Here is a 23,480-nt window from a genome sequence, read left to right on the forward strand (position 1 = left end):
AACAATACAATGAACGCGTCAGCCATCAATCGTCTACAGTTCAAATTTAATGATGTTGACTTGTCTCTGAAGGAGGAGTATTTACAAAAATAGTTCAGTAGAATAATCTAAAGGTAATCTTTCTATTCATTGCGCATCTAATTCTATTCACTTAAAGACAAAAAAATCAAACGCAATTTGTTGGTGGCAGCTACATTATATATGTGGCAGCTTTTTACTAACCACACATAAGGCTTTGGAACGACATTGAGTGCTGTCTTTGCCAATAACTAACTATACCTTGGGAAGAGATGTTCAGCGAACGGCAGTCCTAATTCAAGATAAAGAAGGGGGAGAAGTAGGTAGTTAAGAGGAGAAAGATGTGCTATGAGCAATTTGCAGCGAAAGTTATTTTAAGGGCCACGCGGAGCCATAATGACAAGTCACGCAAATGCTTTATGTTATCAGCGTCTCTCACGCCACTTGCCGTCACGTGTGTCAGAACAAAGAATGCTATGTAATTAACCATTTTTACTGTTATTGTTTCTTTAGTTTAGTTACTGTTACTAGTTTTGTTAACAGTACTATTACTCGGACTCACTGAAAAAATGCCCGATAACTTTCTTGTCACTCACGTGAACTACACTAATTCTATTCAAAATTAGGAGGTATAAAATGTACTATTAGGTTCTTTAATAAAATAGTGAGTGATAAATCATAGTAGATTGATTCGTGAATGCTATTTGTAAAAGCCCTTGTTTATAATTTTCCGCAACGAAGCTTAATAAAAGTTTTCCAATATTGTATTGGTTAGCATATTATATAGACAGTAAGCCCATAACTCTGATGCAACATGCAGCAGTTTTCTCCGTGTAATCGATGGTTAGAGACACAAGTATGGTCGTGAGAAGACGCGGAATGGCCACAAAGTCTTTCTGTAGGCCTTTGAGTGCATCTTTGTGCGCTGTTTTCATGACACTTAGCAAGAAAGCTGCATCAAGCATCCATTCAGCCTCGCGGTGATGAGCTTCGTCGTCATCTGCTCGCAAACCTTATAAGAACTTTCATCATTATGAAAAATGATCATGACTAAACTTGATCTTTTCGGGTATTGGTAATTGATATTCTTGATTTTTTCTTGCTTAAAAAACAAAATTTGTTTATGAAATATTGCCTTGTATAACAATACAAATGCATTATATATTTCAGTGAGCTTTCAATTTGTTTATTCTTACATGCAACTGACATCTTAAAATTTTTGTGCACATTGAGCCTTCGCGAAAACGTGATGGAGAACAGCAACCTCCTTGGAAATTCTAACAAAAGTGATCGAGCTCACTAATAAAGTAAACCTACAACTCACAAATTGTTTTTTTTTTCTCAAAATATGTTCCTTAGTTCCTCCCTATAGATGGAAAATGAAATATGTCCCTTAGTTCGTTTAGGAATATGCTAAACAATATTTTACTGGTATTAATTATGCTTTACTCCCATTTACCTCGTTTATTTTTATATATAACTAGATAGGAATTTCATTTCACTCCCATTTTACTTCACAAGCAAACTTACAAATTTTAAATCTATTGAAAGCTATCTTCCACTGTCTTCATTTTTTGGACGATTGCCGACCCCTGATAAAGCACAGACCATTAAAAATTAGCCTGCTTTACTAAATAGGATTATATACGAGAAGGAATATGCAAGATTCCTGCAGTAGCGGCGTCCAAAAGTCTCTGATAACAGGAATGTCCGCAAATAGCGCCTCGTTTTGACGCGACGTGAGGCGTAAGTCATAACTGTGAGCGTGATGGTATCACGTTCTCACCATCATTCTTGCACACCATAAACCTCCATGAAAATCTGGGTCTTGTTATCGGTGGCCAAAGATGCCTTATCGGTATCGGCTAGTAAAAAGACGATATATCGTTGCATGTAGAAACAGAAATCAATTTTGCGCTAATAAACTGAAGTGAGATAAATTTTATTGGAATTGTCCAAGGGATTTCTACTCGGACCATTTAATAATTAATGATTGAAATTTTTTGTGGTATCCATGCAAAAAAGTTACTTGATGATAAATAATTATTTTTTTTAATACTCTATAGGGCACGGAGCTTTGACAATTTTCAGATGTTTTACAAATTTTACATAAATATTTTCACATTTCATCTTCTAGCCGAATTTCATGAGCTAAATCTAACTTTGTTAACCTTTAGTGTATTAATTTTTGCAAGGCAATGTTTCGAAAGACATAAATAATTTCCAAGCACATAAAAGCGTAAAGTGAGGACAAAAATTTCAACTAGAAAAATAAAAACACATATTTTTATTAGATAACTTCGAAGCCACAGTTTGGTTGATAATTATCACCATGCATGATATATATTGCTATTCATTGATATATAAACATCACTACAAGATCAAGAATACTAAATTCTTAGTAATACTTGAGACTAACTTAATTCTCACTCAAGTAAGTGTAAGACTTAAGACTAACCTAATCCTCACTCAAGTAAGACTTAAGATTAAGTTAATTCTCACTTAAGTACTAAAAATAAGACTTAAGACTAACTTAAATCTCACTCAAATAAGAGTTAAGACTAACTTAATTCTCACTTAAGTAAGACTTAAGACTAACGTAATTCTCACTTAAATAAGACTCCACATTAAGACTGAGAGAAAGAATTTCGCGACTTCTCGACCCTCGCTGCGCCGCTGACTAACCGTTAAATTCGCGACGTCAGCGCGCAGAGATCGCGATAAAGAAGCCGCTAAGAAAACACCGCGCGTCTGGTAAGAGACTCCGATTCAGTTTTTAGCGTTTGTGTCTGCAATTAACGAGGCTATAAAGCGCCTCGCATCATCCGCACTCCCGAGGCACGCGACTCCGGCTTTTGCCGCTACAAAAAATCTCGAGGATGGCCGACCGTGGGCTATTAGAAGTCCACCGATAGTTCTAATTAATTATGAAACTATTAGTTTTTTTAGTAACCACATAAAATCCCTGAGACATTTCAAATGTATTTCATCACCAAAGAATTCAGTGAATTTTCCATTTATTTCAAAGTCAATTAGTGTGAGAGAGGGAAAGATTGATAGAAAAAGTTTTTACGTTATTATATTTTCTTTAAGAATCTATCCCAAAAAATGAAATTATTTAATTTTAAAACCAACTTTGAAAGTCGCCTGATGAGAGTTGCATGAAGTACTTACTTTTTAATATTTTTTAACCCTTTGCTAAAATTCAAAGATACTTTATTCTAATCTTCTCTTTGGAAATCAATTCCGATGCTATAAGTTGATTTATTTTTATTTTTGCTGTATCATTTTAATTTCTTCTCTAAGAATCTCTTGCTGACAGTAAAAGTTATTTTATTCAATATCACCTTCAAAATATATTGTTAAGAGTTGAAATTATTTCGAAGCTAAATCTCCTGAAATTAAAAATTTGTTTTAAAAATTATTTCGAACCTGAATTTCCTGGAATGAAAAACGTGTATGAAACTCGATTTTTTGATCGAGAATAAAAGTGTGGCCACAAAACTGGGCAGGGGAGCGTATAGGTCGTAAAGGAAGGCTCCTGGAAGACACAGCGCACTTTTCCACTCCATTGATTTCAGTTTCCCACAAAGGATGCCACAACGCAGCTCGCCACGGCGCTTGTGAAAGAGTCAGAGCTTTAAACTTATTATCGAATTACTCCTGGAAGAGCGAAAAATGCTTTATTTATTTACTGTTGAGATACTGGATTTGCAGCCACTGGATGTTTGCAGTAGTTGAGTTTGAACTCTGCTCATTTTTGTTAAGATAAGCTACTTAAGAGTACGTGATAATATTTAAGTTCATAGAAAAAAGGTCATATGAATTATACATGATATTTATTGAGGTTTATACGAACAGAAAAATTAACCATTAACAAAAGAGCTTCAATTGATGTTCATGGGTTTTTATAATGGATATATCATAATACTCATTATCATTTTTATTCGTATTTATTTATAATTACCGATGGTTATTATCCGTCTTTCGCCCTTAAAGCTAATTGCGGCCGGATCAAACATTTTTATTTCAAACTTAGCTGAAAGTATTAAATATTCAACATATATACTATACAATAAATGTGCAATGACATGTCATCAACCAAGCGGAATACTTTTTTTCATCAGGATCGGTTGAATTTTGTTCATTTTATTTGTTGAATACTTGAATGTTCTAAGCGCTCGCATTATTGTTTTTAAACTGTTCTTCAATTAAAATTAAATCATTTATAATAAATGAAAAAATAACGAAGTTCACGACCGCCCATGAGCTTTCTTCGAGTAATTTTGAATTATAACCTGTTTTCTATTAGCACCCTTATCTTTTTCCTCTATTTTACAATTCATAATTTTGTAAATCCTTTTTCATTAAAGATTCTAGCTAAATTCAAATAAATGCCATCACGTTTAAAGTCCGACTGAATTTTTTCCCTATGACCAGCTAGCATTAAGGAATACAAAGCGGTATTCGTTTAAAAAGGCATCTTCTTTAAAGGTACGTTCAATCAATGCATGTTAATAGCGAGGCTACACAGCGGCTGACAATGCAGCAACAACGGTTGATAGAATGTAGCACAAAGATGCCTTAGAGTAACATCTGAACTCGTACAATGGTCCGTAAGACAGGTAAAACTTTGTATCGACATCAAGTGGCCGATCCACTTTACCTTCGCGGTGTAGAGTTACTCATGTAATAATGCACTGCATTGTAACGTTATTGGTTAGGGGGAAAAGTTACCGGAGAAGACCTGTTGCCTATCAGAAAAAATACACAATATCTGGCCGCATGAGCAGGCCATTGTTGTGGTCGATGGAGCCGCAAGTCGCACAATTGATTCCTGTTTTCATATGCGGTGAAGGAAACTCTACCGGCATTTAAAATTGGTAATCTTCTAAGCGAAATTCCTACGGAATCAGTGGGATGTTGCTGTTTGAAATTTTTTATGCATGAAAAGCCTAATAATTCATTGTTTTTTTTTCGCGACAACATTTTTATTCAGAAATTTTTTCGTGGGCTTAAAATTAGGAAATAAAGAAAAGTGTACTACGCCAAAGTTATTGAGCGCTTGCCGTTCATATGGTGAATTCTCAAATCCTAAAATTTATGGAGGTTCAGCGCAACCCGTAATAATCAAATAATAATACTATAAATATTTTCTCTATTGTATTCCAATGATTCGAGCATCGTGTTAAAAATAATTGAAAAAACTGTCCTTTCGATCCGTATTCTACGGTATTATTATCATTCCTTTTTCGTAACCGATACCTGTAAACAATTATTTGGAATTATACAAAATTTGTTCACCATATATGAGCCCTTTATCATCACTCTCCAAACCATTTACTTTTGTACTGTCAACGCAGTCCTATTTCATCAAATTGCGATTTTCTTCACACAATTCCGGCATCGACACCGACATTCTGGCAAGAAGCCCTGCATTTAATTATTGTGTGAGGTATCATCGAACAAATACCTAATCCAATCGCTGCTCTGGTTTGTAATTAGTCGCGTCAGTTACAAGCAGCAGATCAGTTTGCAGCAATCTTGAGCATCAGGTTGTCGCAGCAATCACGAGGTCTTCAGTCTTCCAATTAATGCGACGTAGCAACGATCTTTGCTTTAGATTCCTTAGCTTTCATCGATCTCACTTTCGATTTGTTTTTCACTCGGAGAAAGAATTATTTCAGTAATATTGAATTTATTCCTCATATTTATTCAAAAATATTTGGAAAATTTCAACGGTTATTAGGAATAATTTTCGTTACATTTTTTATCTGCTGTATTTTAAAATTAAGACCGTATTTCTTTCAAAAAATGAAGATTTCACTAACATTATATGGTAACGTAATATAATATTTAATATTACTCACAACTCCGTCAATAAGCCGCGTATAAGATTTTCCATAGAATCTTCTATAACGTCCTCAATTAGACCACATTATGGAGCGATGCCACATCAGGTATTCTACTCGAGTGTCAGCTTTGTTCTCTGTCCAAGTGACACTTTCTGCGCGTGTCGAATACTGTCCTGACTTCTCAGACACTTTTATTGCTGAGAAGATGTCAAGAATTTTGTCAGTTCAATCACCATTTGCGCTGATGAAGGCGCATTTAAGTCTCATGTTGTCTAGGCAGTTGGATGCATGAATGGTTCGTCACCCAAAATAATTCAAGCTTTAAGCGGCGTGGTTATTCGAATCAAAATAGATCGCAATGTGCAGATGCCGCTTCTGAACAAATTTATTGCATCCAATATAAACAAGTAAGTTGCAAATCATCCTATCTAATAATTATTACAAACTGTGCTTTACAGGATTTGTAGTGTTAAGAAACCCATCCATAATGAATACACATTGCTCAAAAGTACAGTATGTGGCATATCTTGCTGAACTTGAATTGTTTTCCAATAACTATGGAAACATTTCACTTGACTCATCGTTGACGCCTCTATTTGAGTTCATCTTGAAGAAAACTTAATCAAGGACGAAGAATACATTTTTCGCAACATTCCATGGGATCTACAGAGTCTTCCAAGTACTCGACGGATGGGGAGGTGACAATAGAGTCGATCACCGGCAGGGGAGAGGTCGTCGTCGTCTGCTATTTGAAACATGGCAACTATTCCAATATCTTCTATAACAGTTAGCGGGACGTGACCGACATACCCGCCAAACATCTTTGTTGCCAACGCCACCGGAGAGCAAAAGTTACGTGGTCTTGAAAGGCATGACCATTACTAAGCCATGGGGCGAATCTTCAGGGAATTTCGCGAGCGCTCAGCTCTGTTGGTCGGTCAGTGGCCGCCGAAAATTCAACCATGATTGATAGTGTTAAGGGTTACGATCAAGACGACAGACACTCAGCGATTTAGAAATTCAATTTTAATTCGCGGGTCAAGCGAATGAATTAATAGTGGTTGTTTTTTTGACAATCGAGTTTTTGAATAAATAAGGATATTTGGACAAATAGTATTATTTTTAATAGTAATTTAATACTCATAGGAATTTAAATTTTTACTCTCAAAATGAACGTAGTACCTGAGACAACGCAGCAGTTGTAAATTAATGTAGCAGCAATGAGGCAAATTCATTTAGCAGCAATTAATTTTAACTTTGATTTTCTGCTGTGTTTGTGAATTGATTTATGATTGCTTCAATCACTATAATATGCGACAAATATTGAATTGCAATCAGATACAAGCATCAAAACCGCTAGCAATCATTTTCACTTTTCTTGAACTTTTATTGATTATAAATGTAATTGCGATCATGCACGGAAGTGTGTAAAACTCTATTCTATAACCATTACCACAACTAAAACCCCGCAAAATCCCCGCCATCTAATGATATCTTCAGGTCGAGTCTTGTCCCTTGTCACTGACCAAGACATGAGCACTCCTAAGTCACTCCAGCTGTCAAGGGTGCTCCATTTATTAATTTGAAGTCTGACCAACGAAGTATCGGAGTCCTTCCGACCATCTCACCCGACGACGCGCTACTCTCTACAGACTGGCGGCGCTGGCTTCCATAGATGCGTCTTGCCTCAAGTCGCATTAATGAAGTCCAATTAGAATATTTCAACAGAAAGAACGACTCAAAAGCTAGAATTGAATTGCTCTCGCTCCACCAGCTGTGTTAGTTGGAGGAGGATTAAATGTTAATGGGGATGTTAGTATGGAACTTCAAGAGCTTTGATTGGAGAATTGAAGTCAAAGAAAATCTTCAGTACTTTGGGTGCACAGGCGTGCATCTAAAGAGATCATCGTTATTCAAGCCATTACTCTTCGGCTGAGGATGTGCGCTGAGCTCTAACGCTTAATTACGAGTTATCTTGTGTAGTTCCTTGCGCGCACTAAAAATTCGGTCGGTAATTATTGTCACTTGGCAGGAATAAAAACACGATCAGTTCTTTCCGAAAAAATTGTGCTCAAAAATTAAAATATCACAAAATACCAAACAAATACACAGGTTTCGTCGATAGACAAAACTTGCTGAAAAAAAATTTTACTTTTGTCTTGCATGTTAGAGGCATTTGAATACAACATGTTCCATGCAAAATATGCTATTCTATTAATTGTTAGATCGCAAAAACTAAATCCTTCTTCAAGGCTAAAAAGTACCTTTTTTGACATCTTCTCTCGTTTTTTTATTATTTTTCTTATAAATTAATTTTTTCTACTCAGCATAGATTTGCCCTGTGCAAACGAATCACACCCCTGCTGTTATTTTTTTGTCGATATTTTTTGCTTTATTTTTAAGGCTCGGTCGTCTGAAAGTCTGACACAAATTAAAATCATGAGAGCTAGTTTAGCGGCAACCCAGGAAGAACTAAGTGGCCTAAAATTTACTATTGATTTCTAACAAGGTAGTAGCCACAATTGTTCAATGCACTATAAATCGGTAAAAAATACGTTTTAACCTGCAGAAGCTGTTCTGTGTAGGAATTAATACTGCAAATAATTATTGCAATGATTTCAATATTATGCTCGAAATAAAAATGTAAAAACTCAAACTACAAGTTAGTCCCTCAGTACGGCCTTGAAATCGAATCTCGAAAATGCTCAAAATGCAACTATAAATTTTATTTTCTATAGCATCTTCATTTCGAACTTCAAAATAAGCTTCTCTTAAAGCTGTTACTGAGTGTTACTCGCAGTTACTAACAAACCGCAACAGATCGCAAACTTGACTTGTTTTGAACCTTGCATTCTGATTTCACAAGGTCTATTTTCGAGCGATCCTGCGTGCAAGCCTCGTCAAAAAGTTTCCAATTAACAGGTTAGCAAGGATACAAACCACATCTCATGTCGCCCTGTTACGTGTTTTAATTAGTTCAAGTTCATTTTGTAGACAGTGTCGCGAGGTCACATTCAAAACAGATCCCGAGTTCGCCGTTTCCTTTCAAGAGGGGAAACATTGTGGCGAGAAATTACTCATTTTAAAACGCAGATTTTTAACATTAAAGTCTTATCGGAGAATAATGTTAGCGTAATTGCGATTTTTAGAAACCGGGTTATGGTCCTGATTTGTAGAGATGTAATTTGCATTTTTGAATGCACTTGCAACTTCTAAGAATGCGGAGTGATTATTTAATCCACCAAATTCAAAGGGATGAAAATTGCAACAAGAAAGTTCTAGCTAATCACTCAAAAACTTAAAACTGAAATCTAAATTTCAATTATTTATGGTGGTTTGATTTTTTAGTGACAACAAGAAAAGAGTCAAAACATACAATCCATCTAAAAACATAAATAGTTTTAAATATGTTTATATCCAGCTATTCCTTGAAGAAACCTCTCAAACTTTATATTAAGAGTAAGTTAGATCAATCAATTCCAGAAATACATCAGTCCAACCTCAATAATCTTGGTTAGGATGTTTGATTTTAACATAAGAGTAAATTCGTTAAATTCATTTTTAAAAACTTTTTGCTTAATTTTCGAAGAACGTCTATCGCTCATGCATTATAAGAATAAGTTCATTTTCAAACATTTGACCAATATATCAAATAATTTATACTAAAGCTACTTTATACATCTTAGAACACCACTGAGTATTTATTTTAATTGATACATGGATCCTTACTGTCAATTAAAATGCAAAGTTTATCCTTATATTCGATCCTGTGTTCAGATTTTGAAATCATTTCCGTGGAAAGGTTGAATTCAAGTCCAATTTATATTGCATTTTCTGCTATATATAAACGGTTTAATAAAAAATGTGAACTTGAACTCTAATTTTAATTTTCGTGCCTTTCGTGTGCAAAAAAATCAACATATATCAATCCGATAGAAATTTGTACAATAACTACCTATTTGTAGTCGGCCGCCGAAAATCGCCTTTAAAATCGAATGAGCCGCCGCAACGTGTAATTAAACAAGCGAGCGCCGGCTCTGCTCGGTGCTCGACCGATAGCACAAAATCTCGATGAGCCGAGAACCAAAAAATAAATAATCCGTGTCGAAGGCAGCCCCGCAAGACCAAAGAAATCGTGTCGAGTTGAGCCTGTTAAGGAAGCCTCAATAAGTTGAGCTTTAGAAAAATACTAACCTTCCTAATTAACGAGTCAATTATTTTAAAGCGACAACAAAAGCCAGAAAGGGTCACCCCGAACCTGTGACGCCTGAACAAAATTAAGGATCTTGGATCGAGGAGACGGGGGAGTGACTTGTAATAGAAGAATGGGTGTTGGGGTGGAGGGCCGTACGGGTGACTTGCGGGAGTATTTGGGATGAGGAGTTGTGCAGGGGAATAGCAAGAACAGTTGGGATGAAGGATTACGCATTAGGAAAATATCCTTTAATTGCGGTATCGAAAGGACCAGAAGAATAGCAATTGTTTAATGGAGTTTAAATGCATTTGATTAATTACATGCTGTATCAATAGAGTAAACGGCGGCCACTTGTTTTTGCTGCTTCAAGTATTCACTGTAGGAGCGCACGTTGCTCCTCTAGCAACTCGATGATCTCGCGACTTATGTTTCGTTTACTATTATTCGCACTAATAGCCTCGCTACGTGTTATATAAACTTTCGCTAGCATGACGTGAACATTATTTTGGGCACTTTGTTCGTCATTCGAGGGAGTGACATGTTTTTTATTGTTAACATGTGTTCATTTAGATCTGTTTTTAGTGTGATTGATAATAATGTCATATTATTTTACATAGTATTATTGTCTTATTCCTCAATATATTTAAAATAAAAAATCGTGAATTGCTTTTAACTAATCCTGTGCCTGCCCAACTTTTAATAAAGTTCATTTCTTCAGCTCACTATTTCCGAGTCACATTTTATTTTCTCGATATTAATTAAATGTATTTATATTAATTGAATGTATAAATTTGTAAACCACTGCATGAAAAAACTTCTTTCTTGGTTGGTCTTTGGTCTGCATCAAATTCGATCAAATGAATATTGTAAAAATGATCAATATGTTTTATTAATTTTAAACGAATCTCTAGTTTTTTAACACATATTCTTCAACGGTGCTTCTGACAATCCTTATCTGAGAAGCAACTTTTCTGTAGCTTATTTTCTTGACTCTGTATGGAATCTGTAGGTCAAAGGAGGAGGATCTGCGAGTGTTTCTGCAGCCAAGTTATCGGTGAAGTTGCTTCCTTCTGCAGTAACTGCGCTCTACTGAACAGATAAGCTCCTTTGAGACACGGTGGACCTCACTGAAACGTGTAAGAGTAACTAAAATACTATGAGATTTTCTGCAGGACGTTTTACGCATCGTGAACATTACGAGATTTTCAAAAATACTGAAACTACAACGAAAATTCTTTTGTTAAAGATGTATTTTTTGGGGATTAGTTATATAGGTTCCCATAGACGAAGTTTGCGTTTTAGAAGAAATTATGTTTTAAAATCTCCTTTACAACGAGCTAGTAGCAGAAAAAAATAACGGTCGCTGCTTTGGTCGTACGCCACGAACCATTGAGTCTAAATCACAAGTTTACATACATGAAGATGGCATACGATAGTAAAACAATTTTTCTAATCATAATTGGGATTTAAGTTGGGATCGCAACTTTAAAAATTTCATACTCGATGAAGTTGATCACAATTCAGTATTTATAAAATTTGGAAAATTTTACTCTTAGTCTTTTAATTTCATCCATATTAAAATTACGGTGGACATTCACTTTCCTTGCGGAATTCAACCCAGTCAATTGAAATGGCAAATATATATTACTATCACCATGGATATTTTTTTGAAAAATTTTCCAGATTTATGGAGGTACATTCAAAGCGGAACTAGATTACGAGAAAAAACTCGAGTGGAAACTAAACCATGAAAACCCGAAGCGAAGATAACGAATGTGACAGGAAAAATACGAACTTCAGCCATGGCCGAAAACAGAGAACCAAGAGAATCACGAAAACATTCAGTTTTATACGAATAACATTCAAATATGCTAAAATTTTCACGTAAACTGACGAATAATTCAATATTTTTAAGCCAACAATTTTTCGGCTTCTATATAGTTTGGTAACCATTTCATGCAAAAAATTTTAATTGTCTTTTGATTTTTAATTGTCGCTATCAAGTAGCTAAAAAAGTCGTTGCCACAAAACCCCCCATGAATAAATGAAAAAAAATTGTAGAGTTCACATTTTTAAAATCATTTGCTGATCAAATGATGCTGATAAATAACTTGAAGGATTTTCACAATTGTTCTCGTCAAGGAAATCGGAGAGTTTTCAAGAAAAAAAACATCCAATATCAATGCATTTTTCGTCAAACCTAAGAATTTATTCGCATTTTCTGCTGCTGTGAACACTTCAGACAAAAAAATTTAATATCCGTGAGTAATATAATATTGCATGCCAACTTGAAATACCACAAGATGCCATCTGAACCGAGCCTGCGCAGCCTGCTGGTGACAATCACAGTCTAGCCTCTTGCAATCAGCTGAAGTTATCTGGTCGAGATTTGCAGCTGGTCTACAATTCCTACCAACTAGCGTTGCAGGCTCAACTTTGATCTGAACTTGCTGCTGATGACGCTATCGCAATGCGCTGTGGAAACTGCGTACCATTTACGTATTTCTGGGGTCGTTCTCACCATAGTATCTGAAATAATAATCCAAGTTGAAGGTATTACTTTGAACGCGAACTTACTTCTTGGTAAAGTTAACGGAGTCAAGCTCTGAAACCCAATCGAACACACCTATTTTCAATATCGTGCAACATGTGCTGGTGGTTTAGATCTCGCTTAAAATCGGAAATCAACAAGGCCGATAAGAAAATTACTATTCTAATTACTGTTAAAGTTGTCAATTTGCATTACTCTGTAGTTTCCAGTTTCTAGCAAACCTCCTTCATCTTGCTCAAATTGCTAACAACATTAACACAATTACTGATTGTGATCAAGCACGACGGTCGAGACGACATCAACACCCAAAGCGAGACACGGCCTGTGTTTGACGTGTAGGACCTTCAAGAGGTTTTATCAATTTCAGGACGCAACAGTTAGCAGCACGCGTCGCTGGATTGAGTTAATGTGAAACAGTGCGACGTGGGGTGGCCAAAGAGGGTGACTGCGATCAAGTGCCGTGTTTGCTGTGGGCGGGTCTGCGAAAAAAACGTGGCGTCTGCGGTAAAAACTGCTGGTGTTTAATACCTGCTATAAGGATCAGGAGAGCGAGGAGTTGGCAACTGTTGTGACTCTAGTTGCGAAAACAGCACATGTTTAATGCCCGACCATGCAGGACCCAAGAGGCGATAAACACAATCACATGAGATTGTAGAAACTTGTTTAAACCAAAAATTACTTTCAAAGGTTCCACGATTCCGTTAGGTTCTACTCAATCCTATGAAGCCATCTGCTTTCCTGTCAATAAGGAGCAGGTTAGATAACTCTGAAATGATTTTCTAAGAACAACAAGCAAAATTAAATTGAAATGAAAATTGCCCTATAGTGTTAAAAAATATAACTTGGTACTCACTGCAGTGAGTGACAGAGAGCGCATTTTCTCGTCGACGAAAACTTGAGGTCACGGACAGACGGACTGACAGACAGACAGACGGACGGACGGACATGGCGAGCACAATAGCGCATTTTTTTCATAAAGAAGAAAATGCGCTATAAACGGCAAATTAGCAGACAAATCTGTATAAGCAAAGCATGCGGCAGCAACATGATAAATGATGACTATTCGTCGAGGATGGCGCAAAAATCAATAACTTATTCCCTGCATAAGTAAAAACTTCATTAACACATGGACTTCGTTTAGACACGTTCGTTCAAATACGCATTGATACTGCGAAGAAAAATAGAATTATTCATAACCTTGTTAAGGCATGAAATCTGACAAGGATTTCAAGAACCCGCTGCAATACAATATCGCTGTACATATTTAGATGAGCAACGAGATATTGCGCAAAAGGTTGGTATGATCGGCTTTATCTCAATCAACGCCGGCTTCATTTGAGCTCACTAATGCTCATACACCTATAATTCGTGCTACAAATATCTGAACGAAGAAAGAATTCGTTTCGTCGAGCGAGAACTCAACTGAAATTTGCCTAATACGTCTTTGCTATCCTAAACACTTCTTGTACACACGATAGTATTTCGTTAAAAACTACCGAACGGCGATCGCTTACAAGTTTTGTTTCAAGTACATATGCCTTTTTTATTAAAGCGTGTGTGAAGGAAGACTGCAGCTCTCTTTGACTGATGTCTTTACAGACACGGCGGCTCGAAGGCGAAATATAATACCTTGGAAGGCCACGTCAATAGAAACTGAAGATGTAAAGACAGCTCCACGCAGCTCCTTCAATGAAAGAGGCAGGCCAAAGGGTTTCTCTACTGACAACATGATCTTCTTGCCACCACAATGCTCACACAGAGGAATGCTCGGGGCAGCAGTAATTGAAATACGTCCTAAAAAACTTGCCGTTTCCTGTCGTTTTTATACACTATAGTAAGAGCCACTGGAAAAAGAGGGAACGCGGGTAAGTTAATCTGTATCTGTGAAATACCAATAAAATTATTTAATAATGAGATACTTTGCGAACAGTACAAAATGTTTTTAGAGTTGTAATTTTTATTTTGGGTGATTTATTAGAAGCACTATGACTTGAATGTGGAATGTACTTGCTTGCAAAATCCATGTAACCTGTATTTAAAGACTTATTTAGAGCCCGCTATCTTCCTAATGCACTAGCTTATTGAGCAAAGTTAGGGCTTTTGGACTATCAAAGCTCTCAAGTGTTACATGTCGTAACTAATCAGGGATATCACATCTCTTGCTGATTACTTACCATACTCTAGCTGAAGATTACTGATTGTAGTTCGGAATTTCACAAGAAAAATTATGATTGAGATTACAATATAATAAATGATCAAATCTCTCTTTTAATTTCCCTCTCTCCATAGCTAAGTTCATGCTTAAGTTCAGCGGTTTGGGTTCAGCGATGCAATAATTCGGGAATTTTGTTGACTTTCGTACAAGTTCATGTTTGGCATACGAGAGTTCGAATTGGTGTTTTAATAGCATCAGAATAGCGGTATTCATAAATGATCGTAAATTTTTTGCCTAACCATACGTATTTCAGTGGGAAAGGACAAATTTGTTTGATTTTTTTCACAAATTTTGAGCAATAGACTCCAGTTTGCACTACCTCTGCAAAAAGGAACAGTCTGCCTTCATCCCATTCACCTTCGTCTTATATATTCCAGTCACGAGTTCCAGTAAATCATCGTCACGAGTCAATCAGTCCCAATAAATCTATTGTCACCTTAAATCAAAGTCACATTACTTCAAGAAACGTCTACTCCAGTCTCATATTCATATCCATGCTGATTCCACTTTGCTAGAAAACATCTGACGCTAGTCCCGGTCCACATCAGTCCACAGAGGAGAATCTCAGTCCAAGGGGACTGAGATTCAGGGGACTCCTAGTCCATCTTTTAGATTCCCCACCCCTCGTAGTCCCCCAGGGCCGACCGTGCCCGGTGTAGCCCGAAGCTCCTCTCAGCAGTTTGTCTCATAATTGAAACCTAACCAGCCGTACAATCCTTAGGCTCTGTCTGTAACTTCTGCTTTACCTGACTCCCCCCTCCTGCTACAGTCCGTCCCCTCTTCTTTGGTTTCACCCCCCTTCTCTATTTCGTCTTGCTTCGTTCCCTCCCACTGCATCCAATACTGCTACGTTCCCTTTTTGTTTCATTTCTCCTGCTTTATTACCTATCGTCCCATACTCTTGTTCTTCAGTCACTCCTTGCTAATTCCATCTTGCTTCATTTTCTTCAAGAATCGTTCATCTCTCTGCCACTTCACTCTTGGCTTGCTTCTATTGCTTCCATAACGTGTGTTGTATTTTTCGTGCATGTCAGAATTCATTTCAACATATAAACTCTGTTCCTTTCGTAATTCTCCTATGCCATCGCCACTTCCTCTGGTACGGTTAGTAATTTTTCTTTGTCTTATGCTTGTATCCTTATTTGATTCTGTTGTGACCGCCACAACATGATTTTCAGCTTAGTAAACTTTCAACAAAAAAAAATTAAAATATTTTGAAATCGTCACTTTTCAAGCCTCATGAACCCGAATCAAACCACTTGCAATCATTTCAGCGCGCATAATTCAATTTTAAAGCCTTACCCCCCCCCCCTCGTTGATTTTTATTACATTATAAATCGTATACAAAAATGAACACAGTCATACTCCATGAAAGGGTCTTATTCCTAATTTTTCGTACATTAACAAACTTTATACCTCGCTTTACTTGCAGGTATACACAATTTATGTCAAAATTGCTTTAAAATTCTAAAAATATTAACAGAATGATTTCTCTTTATAATTTATTCGCTTTAATTTCTTCTTCAGTCCGGAAATTTACGCAATGGACTCTAAGACGTTAATCGCAATGCCTCGTTGCGGTGATTTTTTGAATATTTTTGCTTCAGTGCTTCTCTATGATACCCCTGTAGAATATTGAGCGAAATTATCGATCTCTTGAGTTCATTACAAAGAGCCCAATGGAGGGCACCGCCGATATCATGTCGAGACTGTGCCCCATCTGATAAAGAAACTGGTAGGGGTGATTGTTGAAACTCACTACCATGTATAATTCGGGGATACATGGCCCAACCTCCCGGTACGTCTCATTTATTCTGGTACACTTTCACGGCATTGAATGAGTGGTTTCGGAAATTGTAAGTACACGTTTTTGGTTTTAAATCCGATTATTGAAAGAGGGATAGTGTATGGAGGGATAGTGTATTATGCAGGTATGGAAACAATTTTCTGGTACCCAATACACAAAAAATTCAATTGTCAATTATTAGTATGGTTTCAAACTGAGTGCGACAGTTGTTAAAAGGAAATAAGAAATTTACGAAAACTTTCCAAATTTCGTATTTTTTAGATAAGGAATTATCTCTTTAAAAAACGCAAAAAAATGTTCAAACTAATACACGCATCCTATGCTAAATACAAACATGACACAAAACCTAACATATACACATTTTGATCAGTTGGTCAATTCAAGATGTTGTACTCGTATCGTATCAGCTTGGCATACTAAATTAATGTAAATATATTTATTTCATTCCTGTTGTTTATACATGTACTTTTTCTCGGGAGGACCACACAAATGCGAATTTTCTTGGAATAAATATCTGTACACATACATGTATATGAGAAAGTCATTCAATAATTTTATGCCAAATCATTGCCTATACTTCACATTTACTTTAACAATAGCTAATAATTGCCAACGACGTAATCCTACTAACATTTCGCAACATATTAAATTTTTAAAACGACACCTAAAAATCAAAGATCTGCTTGTGAACTTCATTTCAGATCAACGAACGTGTGAAAAGTAAGATCATCTAAAAAAATCTCCCCTAAGACACAAAAAAATATCGGTATTGTCGCCAAGAGCTCTGTATTATAGATCTTAGCTTCGGCCCCAGCAGTAGACAACCTGAAGCCCTGTTAATTAAAAGCCTCATTGCCTCTACTTTTTGGGACCCTCCGATCAATCTAAAAAAATCTGGCTGCCTGATTGAGCACAAACTGATTCATTCTATCGAAGGAAAAGCAAGATTTTTCAATAATTCTTAAAGAAGTGAGAATGATGTATTACATAAATTAAATATTTTTGAAGAATTTAATTATTCACATGTCAAATTGTTGCTAAAATTTGAATTTGACTTTCTATTTAAAATCATTAGCTTCTCATATATGCATCAATCTTACTTTATTATCAGAAATCACAGTTTTAAAATTGAACCAAGTAGCGTTTGTGATGATAAAGAGCCAGTAATTTAAACAACCTGGAAATTTTCTATCGTGAAAGTTAAAACTAATTTAAAACTTTTAGGAATTTTACTTAAATTTAGCGAGAAAAATTGGATATAATTCTTCAAATATTATGAGAAAGCAACTGAACTGCAGGACTTTGCACACTGACCTGAAAAAATCTCAAAAAACCTAAAATGCACGTTACTCACGACGAGTGGAAATTTCCCAGCAAAATGACGAACAAAAAAAAAAATTAAAAATATTTGTATTTTCATCAAAAGACTATGATTATGATTAGACACAAAATTCGATATCCTCTAAAATTAAATAATAAAGCATTTGAAAAATAACCTGAATTCGTTAGTTAAGGATTTTGCGGTTTGCCTTATGCGGTGCTTCTGCCCATTTTTAACTCGGTAATATACTGTATAACGCATCTATAATAGCTACCTTGATGATGATTGATGAATCAATGTAACTGAACTTTGGACCTGTTGGGCTGGTTACCAATCATCAATAGGTAATCAAAAACTATATGTTCTTTTTGTATGACTGTCGTTCAATCATTTTACTTGCAAACATACTCACCTATAATAATAAACTTCATTTTTCTTTTTTCTATTGACTAACTCGTCCATGAATTTGGCAGTTCAATCATAACTCATTTTCAATTTAATTCTATTCAAACAGACAAATCACAAAGGCAAATAGTTAAAGTATGATCTAAAAGTACGAAATTTTAGCAATTTACTTCGCTTTGTAGCGGTGGCATCGCACACAAAGCCTTTGCTGCAAGCCTGGAGCAACAGAACAACTGCGGTTGGGTGCACTGTTTTTAATTCTCTGTTTCTGGTTGACTTTTGAGTGTCAGAAGCAGAGGGAGTGCGCGGCTGTGTCGCATTAGAGCTCAGCGGCTGTGCTCAGTCGTCCGTAACCAGGGATGTAAGCCCAGGCTGTGTTGCGCCTCAGGCTGAAATCTTGTGCACGCACCCCGTAGAGTTTGACGCACTTTAAACCATCGATGTCTTGTCCCATTAATACTTGGAATTATTGTTTGGTTTTCATAGTATTAAAGTTGTCACTATTTCTTCGGTGAGGATGAATGATATACATAATATCATTGCGTTTTGTTACAGAATTGAAAAACTGTATCCGTATTGCGTTAATCTGATAGAATTTACAGTTAATAATTTCAATCACATCTGGTATTGCATGCATTTGCGTGTGCATTTTCTCAAGTTCACCAACACTTTTAGTTTTTCGGGGAATAAATGTTCGTTTTAGACTAGCATCTCGCACAATTTCCCAATTTAGATTTTCTCAATACGGATTGTGCGCGATGTCAGCACACAAATCCATAATATTCTGCTGCAGTTGGGTAACAGAAGACATGCATGGCTCGGTTAAGTTTGGAAGGCACTTGACATGAGAGTGTCAGCAGCGATGTTGAGGCTCAGTTACTGCATCTGCATAGTATAACGACTTGCTATTGAATCTCTTTGCATAGCCCTGCTGGTTGATTCTACCGTCGCACATGGTGTAAAGTCTCAATGCAACTTTGTTTGGATTTATACTTGTCGTGAGATTAAATATTTTGGATTCATGCATGGGTCTCAATACAACTAACACCACTTATGCTTGCCTTGATTTTGTTTTTATCCAAAATTTGGTTTAATAGCTTATTCAAATAAAGTCATGAATTGAATTATTATCTTTTTCGGTCATGCAAAGAAAAATATTATCTTTGACTGCGTCCTAAATCAACGCTATATACTCTCAAGCGCGACATCCTTCGTCGATGTCAACTAGCGCAGAAGAGGTTTACCCGCATTCAACATTTCAATTTCAAACTCAAACGTCAAACGCAGACAAATTCTGAAATAAAGGCAGAATCAAAGGCGTTGTATCGCCGGCCAATCAGTAGCTGCTTTAAGGTCACTTGAAATCTAAGATTTTCAAATGATAGCTGTCCCTTTCTCATTGGAAAAATATATATTACAAAATTAAATGAATATTACGTGAAAAGTACCGGTAGTCACTGAGAAAAAACACATAACATATGTAACGACTTAAGGAATAATAATTTTATTCACACCATCACGGGTATATTTTTCCTCGTTCCGTTTAACGTTAAAAAGTTTAATCACAAATGGTGTAACCTATTGCTTATTCTGTGTAACATAAATTTACATTAGTGATAAAGGAAATTTACAGCGATGAAGAAAAGTCTCAAGCGATCATATTTGGATTCCGTACGATGAACGCTGTGTCGAACATCCAACCTGGAAGACTGAAGCGATCATTCCAGGCATCGGAATCAGTGTTTTGGTCGGCAAAAATCTCCAGAGATCGTTTCACCGGGAGTTATTTATCCATCTGTGTCAATAACAGCGCCTTGCTCGACTTCCGAATGTTCTTTAGCTTCGAGCCTCTGGACACTATTTTCCAGACATCGAACGATGACGCAAGAGATTTTGACACTATTTTCCCGAATTATGTGACATGACGAGCGATATTGGTAACGAAGGGGAAACGACCGCGTTACGAGAAACCTGGGTTTTATTGCCGATCATTTTCTGTAATGCTGGACAAGGTAAGGAGTTGGTGTTGGGGTGACATATGGAGCTATAATACAACATAAATGGCTTCTTGATATTGATTAATGTTTAAGGCCTAGTATGAAATTTGAGTAGAGAGTTGTATGGAATGTAATAAAATTTTAGAAATAAAATTAATTTACAAATTCGAATTTCTTATTTCTTTCGATGGGAGCACAAATTTTATTGTAACAACTGTCAACTACAACAATTTCGTAGCTAATTGTAAAATTGCAACTATTTTACATGATTTAAAATTTCAGGATGAGTTATGCTTCTGTCCATTTTCATGAAAGCCGGAAAATTAAATGAAATGCTGCTGGGACAACTCAAATTGAAAAACATTTTAGAATTCGTCACTAACGAAAAAAAATGTTGAGATGGCTGCGGTATTACTGATTCAGTATTTTTATCGAATAAGTCTATGAATAAATTAATGGAACTCAATCTTATCGCCCACTAACGTGTATCAAGTCTGTTAGGGAATACGGGAAATATTCCATCAATTTTGAGTACTGACAACATTATTTTTACGTAAATCTGAAAGTTTGTCGGATAAAATGTGACCTCACAGGCAGATATTATTGCACAAAATTTAGCTATATAACAATCGAAATAGTTCTTTCGGTGATTCGGAATAAATTCCCGTCAAAATTAGTCAATAGTGTAGAAGCAAATTATATTTGCGGCACACGTGTGGTTCAAAACATAATACGATAAACCCCTACCAAACTTCATGCATGGTCGCCTTTAATAGAATTTAAAATATAAATAACAGTTTTCAAACAGATAATTCACGTGACATAGTATATCCCCTTTGAAATGCAATCATAATACAAATAGGACTTACCATTACTTATCATTGCGCACCGTAACGAACCCAAAAACAATGTCCCATCTTTCCATGTATAAAACCTAGTACTCGACAGAGCTGAATCCATACGGAAGTGAGCGCGCACATTGTCTGTTGGGCTAGCAGAAGCGATTTCAAGGGCTCCTCAGCACACACTCCTTATTAAGAATGCGTTGATCTCAAAGATAATTAAGATAAGACCACAACACAGTCTATAAAGAGCCCTAAAACACTCCTCAGCTTCCCTCGCGTGCTGGTGTTAGGCGATGAGGGTCGTCGACACGTGTGTTTTGAAAGATCCGCTTCGCGACTCGTTAGAATGAAGATTATAAGCACGATAATTGTATGAAAGATTCTGAAGTTCTGGTTGTGTTAAAAATGAATGGAACAGTAATGAGTGTCTTTATCTTAACGTTTTTATTGTGTAATCTGTCATGAGTTTCTTTCAGAAACATTTGAACAGAAAATTATTGTCTAATTTATGAAAGAAACTTGAAAACTTGAAAATAAAAGATTCATGCATTTTTATTTATAAAAAGATTGAATTAAATACAGTGAAGTAATGGCATTACCTCTATAAAATATTAGTAAGACAAATCAGGTATTTTTGATGCTGTTATGGGGATGATTTTTAAAGTGGATGCTTGTAACATATAAGCAACTGAAATAGCAGTTGATACAGTACATGCGTGCAACGAGCGTGTATTAAGTTACAAAACTATATATTATTGAAAGTCGAGGCGTCAATAACATTGGCTCAAGTTTAAATCAGTTCCCAGTTGTAGAAACATAGTAATTATAAAGGTTAATGAATTATAAATTGAAATTAGTCGTAATATATAGAGAAAAAAATTCCTCAAAGTACAATTGAAAGAATCTTTTATTGGAAAATTACTCTAAACCACTTTCAGCTATTTTACCCGAAATTTTCGATAAAAAAGTACAACAAACATGATTTCCTCATCATTCACTATTAGACAGTAAAATCCTCAGAAAAAGTTAAACTAAATTGCTAACATCAAGGCTTACCAGATTAATAAGAAAAAAATTGTAACAAAATCTCACCTGGCGTGGTAGACTCGGACGAAGCAGAAGACGAAGAAGCTGAAGTGTAAAGCGGCCGAGCCGCTTGTTGCTGCTGCTGAAGTGAGATACTGAGCGAAAGGTGAGGAGGCATGAGCATATCTTGGGGTATGAGGGCATCTTGTGTCACACCTTTCGCTTGGTAAAGCATGGCTATGTCTCGGACTTCATTCTCTTCCCTCGCTTGTTGCCGACGCAGGGCCACTTGTGCAGCCATCACCCTCTGACGTTCCGCTATTAGCGTACATTTGGCGCACATACAGTCACGGAAGCGACAGTATCTCTTGTGCCCCTTGAGTGCGGACACGACTCCGTGGTTGCGACACCTCGCGCATTTTGGTGTGCGTTGGAAGCGCTCAGAAGCCCTCAGGAAAAGGGCAGGAGGTAGCGAGGAGAGCATCTGTCTCTGAGCCATGAGCAGAGCGTCGCCCATCTCTACCCCGGGACCGCTCATCGAGGATAGATTCGAAGAGGTGGTTATAATATAAAAGTTGATCAAGTAGCAATTTTACTTAAGGAAATGGAGGTAAGGCGAATGACTAAGATGCATCAGAACTCAGAAGACTTGACAATTTGGTTGAATTGACGAATGTAGAATTTTTCGGAACTGTCAATGTAGTCTTGGAGAACGTAGACTTTTTAAGCATCAAGAGAAATAATGCGAGCTTTCACAGGACGTTTTTACCGATTTCCAGTCACAGTTGTGAAATTCGCCTACACTCAGCACAAAGGCATCAGCATTCATGAACTTGTAACTGAAAGCATGGGATTTTTCACTTGAAACAGCCAAACGCGGCAATCACCGTGGATATTTCTTTCTTTTCAGTCGTGAAAAATCGGATCCGAGGTTTTAGGACTGAGTGTACTTCAACATATCTTTTCATAATTAGCGAAACGAGTTAACTTGATGATAATCTTCAATAATCTCAACATTATGTTCTAAATTGGAATTCACTTCTGTTTGTTGAACAATTCGGAAAATATTAGAAACTATTACTTTTCCGGTTAGGTGAGCTTTTCTAATCTGCGAGAATATCAAAGTTCTAATTGCCCTGGCACCATTTGAAATTCATTTCGGTACAACGTCTTCTACGTTTTGCTGCTTTCTGTTTCTCAGCAACTGTTAACAGTTTCAGTGTCGAATTTCAATTGAAAAGTGTC

General features: G+C 36.4%; 1 protein-coding gene across 1 annotated transcript; it reads right to left on the bottom strand.

Moving 5' to 3' along the window:
• Positions 1–797: 797 nt before the first annotated feature.
• LOC108665475 (doublesex- and mab-3-related transcription factor A2-like) lies at positions 798–22,784 on the bottom strand. Its single transcript, XM_018152229.2, has 2 exons — positions 22,302–22,784; positions 798–1,018 (listed from the first exon to the last, which is right to left on the bottom strand). Exons 1-2 carry the CDS (start codon positions 22,771–22,773, stop codon positions 798–800), a joined length of 693 nt encoding a protein of 230 aa, XP_018007718.1. The 5' UTR covers positions 22,774–22,784.
• Between the last annotated feature and the right edge of the window lie 696 nt (positions 22,785–23,480).

Source organism: Hyalella azteca, unplaced genomic scaffold, assembly GCF_000764305.2.
Source record: "Hyalella azteca isolate HAZT.00-mixed unplaced genomic scaffold, Hazt_2.0.2 contig4447, whole genome shotgun sequence".
Classification (NCBI taxonomy): Eukaryota; Metazoa; Arthropoda; class Malacostraca; order Amphipoda; family Hyalellidae; genus Hyalella; species Hyalella azteca.

Excerpts from the sequence above, each read along its gene's own strand:
- LOC108665475 (XM_018152229.2), bottom strand. The coding sequence starts at position 22,773 with ATGAGCGGTCCCGGGGTAGAGATGGGCGACGCTCTGCTCATGGCTCAG. Across the intron at positions 1,019-22,301 it reads GTCCGAGTCTACCACGCCAG|ATGACGACGAAGCTCATCAC; the intron begins GTGAGATTTTGT and ends GTTTGCGAGCAG.